This window comes from Salvia splendens, chromosome 6 (genome assembly GCF_004379255.2).
Source record: "Salvia splendens isolate huo1 chromosome 6, SspV2, whole genome shotgun sequence".
In the NCBI taxonomy this organism is placed as follows: domain Eukaryota; kingdom Viridiplantae; phylum Streptophyta; class Magnoliopsida; order Lamiales; family Lamiaceae; genus Salvia; species Salvia splendens.
The window spans coordinates 35644515-35652362 of NC_056037.1; the positions used below are offsets into that span (position 1 = coordinate 35644515).

At 38.1% G+C, this 7848-nt stretch overlaps 2 protein-coding genes across 4 annotated transcripts; both read left to right on the forward strand.

Moving 5' to 3' along the window:
- The first annotated feature begins 290 nt into the window (after positions 1-290).
- On the forward strand, positions 291-5230 carry LOC121809983 (uncharacterized aarF domain-containing protein kinase At5g05200, chloroplastic-like). Of its 2 annotated transcripts, XM_042210851.1 has the most exons (11): positions 291-449; positions 558-666; positions 1148-1290; positions 1538-1651; positions 2069-2257; positions 2362-2517; positions 3064-3329; positions 3412-3509; positions 4138-4316; positions 4699-4815; positions 4887-5230. In XM_042210851.1, exons 1-11 carry the CDS (start codon positions 381-383, stop codon positions 5049-5051), a joined length of 1605 nt encoding a protein of 534 aa, XP_042066785.1. In that variant the 5' UTR covers positions 291-380; the 3' UTR covers positions 5052-5230. The 2 variants fall into 2 exon arrangements, with proteins under 2 accessions (XP_042066785.1, XP_042066784.1); XM_042210850.1 differs by having other exon boundaries at positions 330-666.
- Positions 5231-5792: 562 nt separating this feature from the next.
- On the forward strand, positions 5793-7848 carry LOC121809974 (quinone oxidoreductase-like protein 2 homolog). 2 transcript variants are annotated; one of them, XM_042210839.1, is made up of 5 exons: positions 5793-6225; positions 6831-6939; positions 7043-7134; positions 7215-7478; positions 7559-7804. In XM_042210839.1, exons 1-5 carry the CDS (start codon positions 5879-5881, stop codon positions 7665-7667), a joined length of 921 nt encoding a protein of 306 aa, XP_042066773.1. In that variant the 5' UTR covers positions 5793-5878; the 3' UTR covers positions 7668-7804. The 2 variants fall into 2 exon arrangements, with proteins under 2 accessions (XP_042066773.1, XP_042066771.1); XM_042210837.1 differs by having other exon boundaries at positions 5798-6225; positions 7215-7473; positions 7559-7848.

The window sequence follows — 7848 nt, forward strand, 5'->3', positions numbered from 1 at the left end:
CATTTTTTATAACGGACCTCATATTCAACTAATTCATTCCTACTCACATTTTATTATAAAATTAATATATAGGCCTCATATTTCATTAATTTTTTTAACTCACTTTTCATTACATTTTTTAAAACTCATGCCGGGTCAATCTTTGTGGGACAGAGGGTAACAAAAGTTAATACTGTTAACGGAGCAGTATTATATAAAGAGGAAAAAATATAAATACCCAAAAAAGATGTTTTCATAAAAATAGGCGCGAGACGTGGCCATTTCCATTTCACTATTGTTTTTTTTGTGAACTAAACTAATAATCTAATAAATAAACAAGGCCATAATTCTAAATTTTATTGAAAATAAGCAAAATCATCACACTCTTGAAGAACTCAGAAATGGCCGGAATTTCAGTGATGAGGAGCGCCGCGTCCGGCCGTGTTCCTATCATCATTCATCACGCTCAGGTTCCTTCAACTTTCTTCCTAATTGCCTGCTACAGTTCATTCCTCTTCACTCTCAACTTCAATTTTGTTTTTGTTTCTCTAATTTTCTGGTTGTATATATGCTTTAAGTTACCTGTGTCCACGCGCTTATCAACTAGGAAGCTCAGATATGGCCCTAGTAAATTTCATGTTATGGCGCGTTACGCGCAATCGCAGGATTTCTCCACCCGTCTTCAAGGTAATTCAGATGCTAGTTTTTAAGCTTTTCTTATTTTATCTGTATTGATTCGAAATAGTTTTGAGAGTAGCTTGAATGCTTAATTTTGGGGGCTGGAGTTACTCCATTATTTTGAAACGTTCAATAACTTTCGCGGAGTTAGAGAATTGATTATTGCTGTAACTATATCTTAATTGGGGGTTGATTGAGGAAAAGGGGAGTCCGTGCATGTTAATTCTGAGCTCTACCGAGCTCTTGCAATTCTACTCTGCAGTAAGGCTGCTGTTGTGGATGTGATCATTCCTTTTGCTGAAACAGGGGAATTGACTGCTTATCGCGTCTTACAAATTTCATAGACTGGGTGATCAGATGATACTTTCCTTTTTTAATTGTTTGTCAGGCCGGAGTGTTTTTGGAGAGTCTGATGTATCCCTTTTTTTTAGTTTTACTCAGTCGTATTATTCATGTATAGAGTGAATAGAGAAAGATGATATTGTTGCAGATAGTATGCAGAACTTGCCCAAGCTTCTGGAGGATATAGTCCAGACATCAATAAATACGGGTCCTCGTGGGGCACTTAGGCTAGCTCAAGGTATCCAAGCAGTTATAGGTGTTGGCAGCGAGTGGGTGGCTGATGCTTCGAAGGTAGTGTTATCAGATCATCTTCTGATTTCTAGTATCATACGTTTTCTCCTGTAAATTAGTTTGAAGTTAGCTTATCTAAAATACATACTTCTCTTGCTTAATTATTTATCCCATCAAGTAGGAATCTATGAATCTATCATTGCTTGCAGTGTGAATACTAAGCTCAGTTTGAACATTACGATATTAATTGTTTTAACTTTTTGGCATCAATATTGACATGAATTCTAATGCTCTTTTACATATGTAGGCAGCAAATTCATCCGGTGGATTAGCAGCTGATTTGCAGCTTGGCTTGCTGTCACCTCTTTATTTGAGGAAATTATTTGAACGTTTGGGTGCAACATATATTAAATTAGGTCAGGTAAGTGGACCAAACGTATTTTTGATTGTGTTCTTATGTCTGTTTTCTTTTAATCTCACTTTCAGTCACTCATAGAGGTAGGTAATGCATTATGAACAAAATAAATATAGTCAATCATCTTCCTCCGTTCTTGTTTATCAATAGACTATAGAGCCATGTCAGACATTGGTTAAGGTAGAGTACCAATTCCCCTGCCCAAACAAATTTTCTGGACCAGCTTGCCCTCTACTTGACTACTGTGAAATATGATATCCTTATCACAGTGTTCTATATGCAGCTAATAAACAGATTGGTCTTGTACTGGGAAACTTTAGTTTTTGATTTCGCGTGCCTCTGTAACTATTTATTGCAATTTTCATTATCTCCACACAGAAGAGATAAAGGTCGCTTATAGATCCTTAATTTTTGAATATGCAGTTCATAGCATCAGCACCAACTTTGTTTCCTCCAGAATATGTCCAGGAGTTCCAGTATTGTTTTGATAGAGCTCCTACGATTCCATTTGAAGACATTCAAGCAATTCTTCGTCAGGAGTTGGGGAAGCCTATTGATTCCGTCTTTGAATTTGTTGATCCTACTCCAGTAGCCTCTGCTTCCATAGCGCAGGTTGGTTTCAGTGTAATTGTTTCTGATACCTGTGTAAAATGGTATGTTAATCTATTCAGTCTTAAAACTTCTGTCAATGCCAAACACCACCTTTTAATTTTCAGGTGCATGGTGCCAGGATAAGGGGTACTCGGGAGGATGTTGTTATAAAGGTGCTAAAACCAGGGATAGAAGACATTTTGGTGGCAGATTTGAACTTTGTGTATATTGTTGCACGCATTTTGGAGTTTTTGAGTCCCGACCTTAGTCGAACATCTCTGGTAAGGTATTTTTATGGGTTAAAACACTGTTTTAGCCCAGGTGTCAAGTTTTTCCTAGTAAATCCATAATGAATGCATACCAAAAAATTAGGCTCAGAGTCAAATTTAATCCCGATGCCATTTTCCTGATGCTGAGAAATACAACTGGAAACCAGATTTCATGCGTGGCTTTTCTTCTCAAAAATAAATTTCATGATGTGGAAAATTGAAACAATAACATCACATTCATATATTTGAGCAGAAATGACACTCATGAATTCCGGTTGCCCACTGTATTTCTAGGCACTGAACCTATTATTGGGATAAATAGTGTGTTAACGTCATTTCCATATGGTTCTGTACATTTATATAAGGCGTAAGTGGTTTTCTTTCCTCCTTTTATTTTCTAAACAACAGTTAAAAATTTATGCATTTTTTGATTCTTCATGATTATTCATCTAAACAAATGTGTGATTGAATAAACTCTTCTTTCTTCATTTTTGTAATAAAATCTTTTGGTAGTCTGTGGCACGAGGTTTCCTTTTAATACTGAAGCAGCAAGTGTAGGTTGCTATTGTGAAAGATATTAGGGAGTCAATGCTGGAAGAAGTTGACTTTGAAAAGGAGGCTACAAATATTGAGTCTTTCAGGAAATATTTGGATTCTATGGGACTCACGAGGCAGGCTACTGCTCCAAAAGTCTACCAAGAGTACAGTACTAAGCGGATTCTGACAATGGAGAGGCTTTATGGAGTCCCTCTCACAGACTTGAACTCCATAAATTCACTTGTCCCAAATCCTGAGACTAGTCTCATAACCGCCTTAAATGTCTGGTGAGATTCAAAGACATTGCTTGAGCTTAGTAGGAGAAATATATCCTCTGTTCTGTGACTGATGATCCATTCTTCTCTCTAGGTTTGGTAGCTTGCTTGCTTGTGAAACCTTCCATGCAGACGTGCATGCCGGCAATCTGTGGTTACTGCGTGATGGCCGCATTGGGTTCCTTGACTTCGGTATACTAATAATTTTTTTATTTGAGTATCTTTTCTATTCGCCATTGACTTAAAATCTGTCAGATGTAGTGTTATTATTACTTTCTAAATATGGAAATGTTATACGCATTTTTTCTTTTCTTTTTTCTCTTTAGCCTTTTGTATCCTCTGCTGATGGATTTGACCACATTTCAAGAGCCTCATTAAAACAGCTGAAAAAAATATAAGTATATTCTATCATAAATTAAAAATGGTGACCTGCAGTCTATCAGTGTCTTCTTGATAATTTTTACTTAATAAGATTGTCTCTTTCGTAAAAGCCAATATTATTTCCTTTAAAAAACTTGTGTTGCGTGCACTGGCCAATATGCCACAAATGTGAGTAACTGCTTATTCTCTTGTATAGATATTATATAATAATACGAATACCATCAAAAGTTTAAATTATTGTACTAGTTTGGTTCTTTATGTTATTCATTGGACTCTTATCAGAAAAGTAACTTCAACCATTGTTAAGTCTTGGATCTTATTTTTCCGGTTATCCTTCTTATATTTGTAGGTCGAATTGATACACCGCCTTTGATTGCTAGATTTCTAATGCTTAACATGTTCCCCTTCAAGTTCGAACATAATATGATTTGTTAAACAGGAATTGTTGGTCGAATTTCTCCTAAAACATGGTCTGCTATGGAAGAATTTCTGGAATCACTCGCAACTGGAGAATATGAATCCATGGCATCTTCGTTGATTGATATGGGTGCTACGAGCACTAACGTAGACTCTAAGGCATTTGCAAGGGATCTTGAGAAGATATTCTCCTCCATACAGGCAAGCATTTATGTCACTTGCACTACAGTATATACGTTTTATAATTTATAATTTTAATATAAATGAAAATTCAGTCAATTCATGGAGGTGGCATATCCGCTCTCAAGATTTCTGACCTTTTTGAGTAGTGTTGAACTCTTGAGAGATAAACTGCCCTTTTTGACTAATAATGTTCAAATAGTTTAACTGCGTCTTCAAACAATGAAGCATAGGGAGGAAAGGTTGAACATGTGAGGCCCGGAAGAGGCTAAAATGTCATCTTGACTGAATCCATAAGAGGCCTCTTTACGTGAAATGCGAAATGGGATCTATAAAATTGTAGAATTAATTTGAGAGTTCCACAATATGGATGAGGTGACATATATCTGGTAAGTTTGTGCAGGACATGGATACAGAGATCATTGTTGCTGCAGCAAGGGATGCTAATACGAATGCAACTGCAGTTTCTGCGAATGTAGTTGTTGACGAAAGACAAATGAATGCCCTGTTTCTCGATTTGGTAAGATAGATATGATAAGTGTTTTTGAATACTCCATTTGCTATTTTGATTGATGTGGTTTAAATATATAGGTGCGCGTAAGTGAATCATATGGTCTGAAATTCCCCCGGGAGTTCGCACTTCTGATGAAGCAACTTCTGTACTTTGACCGGTACACGCGACTCTTAGCTCCCAACATGAACATGCTACGCGATCAGAGGATTAGTATCGTTTCCAACAAACCATCCACGTTTTAGACTTGAAACCAATGTAACTAGTTTGTTGTAACTTGTAATTATCATCAAAACCACTGTGTCCTTTGGAAAAGTTTTACTCTAGCTAAATTCTGAAACATGTACCTTGCTTCTGCTGTAAAAGAACAACGCTCAGATTCCTTGAGTAACTATTCTATACTATTACTACCTTTTAGCATAAAGAGAAGAGACTACTTTTTTTCAAAATATAACAATATAGTAAGTACTATGAAGTTGGCTTATTTATACCTCTCTATTCCACGGCTTAAATGTCCCATATTGTTACTTCGGTCTAATTCTTTTATAAGTCTATTAACTCATTTATACGAGTAGCTCAAGAAAATGGTGCTCGCCTCATGCTTGTTCTCACCACCCACCATCACTGGTGTGCTCCTAGTTTCTTTAGCTTTTCGGAAAAACATAAAGGTCAATTTTGGTTCTCAACATATGACCAAAATACGAATTTGGATCAAAACATTCACTTTTTAAAAATAGGTCTATAACTAATGAAATTCTTGTCAGAATGGTCCTTTTTTACGGTTCCGTCAAAAAACTAACGGTCATGTCACTGTGCAATTAGCATTGACTGTTAATTTTTTTACGGAACAGTTAAAAAAAGGATTAGTCCTATTTTAAAAAAAATGAATGTTATGGACTAAATTACTACCTTTAGTCTTAACAATACAAATAAAATCAATTGTATTTTTCGAGTACTCAATAGTAAATTGATATTTTGTCCTATCCGTCAGCTTTGTAGACTACATCCAAAAAGAAATCAAACTACAAGACTTGATCTTGATGCTTTGAATTGTGAGTGAGACACGATAAAAATGGAAGCTTTGGTATGCAGAAAGCTCGGTGAACCGACAGTCCCGCCTGAGGGGAGTGACGACTCAGCCCGGACCCTCTCAAGGGCCCACCCAATCCCCCAACTGAACTTGCCCACATCGGTGCGAATCCGAGTGAAAGCAACCAGCTTGAACTTCGCCAATTACCTCCAAATTCAGGGCAAGTACCAAGAGAAGCCGCCGCTGCCATTCATTCCGGGCTCCGATTACTCCGGCACCGTCGAGGCCATCGGAGAACGCGTCTCTAAGTTCAAAGTCGGCGACCCCGTTTGCTCCCTTGCCGCCCTCGGATCGTTCGCCCAATTCGTCGTCGCCGATGAATCCGAGCTGTAACCGTTTTTAATCCGATTCTCAAAATTGGCTATGGATTGTTGATGTCTTGGTTGTTTTAATCTGTCTGAGCTGAATTAAAATGTGATTCGGTGAATGGTTTTTTGGGTGTCTGTTTGATGAAATTGATTTTGATTTGTGGTTTTGAGTCATCATTTGCTTTGAAAGAGTCTGTCTCTGTGTATTGTGCATCATTACCTCCGTCCCACGTTACTTGAGTTGGTGTTCAGTGGAGACGGAATATAGTATGAGAGAGCAATGGAGGAAAGGAGATAGAGAATAAAGTAGAAGATTAAACGTGTTGTTTTTTTGTCATAAGGGAAATGACACAAGTAACATGGGACAATCTAAAATAGAACACGACTCGAGTAATTGGGAACGAAGGGAGTACATTGTAAGAATATATTTGTGATTAAGAGACTTTCAGAATAATTTGTGTAAACTGATTTTTCATGTGTTTAAATGCAAAGCATGTCTTTAGCAGTTAACTACTACTTTTATGAATGATATACTATGTTTGAAATAACTAATACTTCATCTTTTTTTTGGATTTATATGATGGCTAGTGTAGTTGAGTTCATTATTTTGATATTTTATGTTATAGGTTTTTGGTGCCTAAAGGGTGTGACTTGGTTGGCGTTGGTGCATTTCCAGTTGTGTATGGTACATCTCATGTAGCACTTGTTCATAGAGCACAACTAGGTGCCGGTCAGGTAGTGCAGAGCACTTTGTTCATAGAGCATGGCCAAGGGAATCTTGAGTTTCCCTTTGTTCGTCCGAAATGGTGATATATTTGTGATGGAAATTTGGATGCAGGTATTGATGGTTCTTGGTGCCGCTGGAGGAGTTGGTGTTTCTGCCGTACAAATTGGCAAGGTCCGTGGCGCCACTGTTATAGCTGTTGCTAGGTAAGTAACACAACAAGCGAGAGAGTGCTAGTATATATCGATATGATTGAGTAGTAATAATCTGTTGAATGATTGGGCAGAGGGAGTGAGAAGGTGCGGTTCCTCAAGTCATTGGGCGTTGATCATGTCGTCGACTTGAGCAACGAGGATATGACTCAAAGTGTGAAGGGGTTCCTCAAGGCTAGAAAGCTTAAAGGGGTGGATGTTCTGTACGATCCAGTGGGAGGGAAGCTCACGAAAGACTCGTTGAAGTTACTTAACTGGGGAGCGCAGATCCTAATCATAGGGTTCGCAAGTGGGGAAGTGCCGGTAGTCCCAGCAAATATCGCTCTTGTTAAGGTAAGGTAATGTAATGCAATGCTTGCTTGTTATATCAGAAAAGGAAAGAAATTGATGAATGGTTTTCTCATCTCTCTGTTTGCAGAACTGGACTGTTCATGGACTGTACTGGGGGAGCCATAGGATACATCGACCGCGTGTTCTCGAAGATTCGCTCAAGGAACTGCTGTCTTGGCTGGCTGATGGTTTACTGACTGTGAAAATATCCCATACTTATAGCCTCCCTCAGGCACATCTTGCTTTTGCTGCCCTCAAGAATAGAGAAGCAATTGGAAAGGTTTTGATTGTGTTTGATGAGGCCACCCCCAAGCTGTGATGCCCATAAATGGACAATGTTCGACCACGGAGGCCCGGTGTGTGGTAATATTCGGAACG

Excerpts from the sequence above, each read along its gene's own strand:
- LOC121809983 (XM_042210850.1), top strand. The coding sequence starts at position 381 with ATGGCCGGAATTTCAGTGATGAGGAGCGCCGCGTCCGGCCGTGTTCCT. Across the intron at positions 2,518-3,063 it reads ACCTTAGTCGAACATCTCTG|GTTGCTATTGTGAAAGATAT; the intron begins GTAAGGTATTTT and ends CAGCAAGTGTAG. Across the intron at positions 4,816-4,886 it reads ATGCCCTGTTTCTCGATTTG|GTGCGCGTAAGTGAATCATA; the intron begins GTAAGATAGATA and ends TTAAATATATAG.
- LOC121809974 (XM_042210837.1), top strand. The coding sequence starts at position 5,879 with ATGGAAGCTTTGGTATGCAGAAAGCTCGGTGAACCGACAGTCCCGCCT. Across the intron at positions 6,226-6,830 it reads GTCGCCGATGAATCCGAGCT|GTTTTTGGTGCCTAAAGGGT; the intron begins GTAACCGTTTTT and ends TTTATGTTATAG. Across the intron at positions 6,940-7,042 it reads CACAACTAGGTGCCGGTCAG|GTATTGATGGTTCTTGGTGC; the intron begins GTAGTGCAGAGC and ends ATTTGGATGCAG.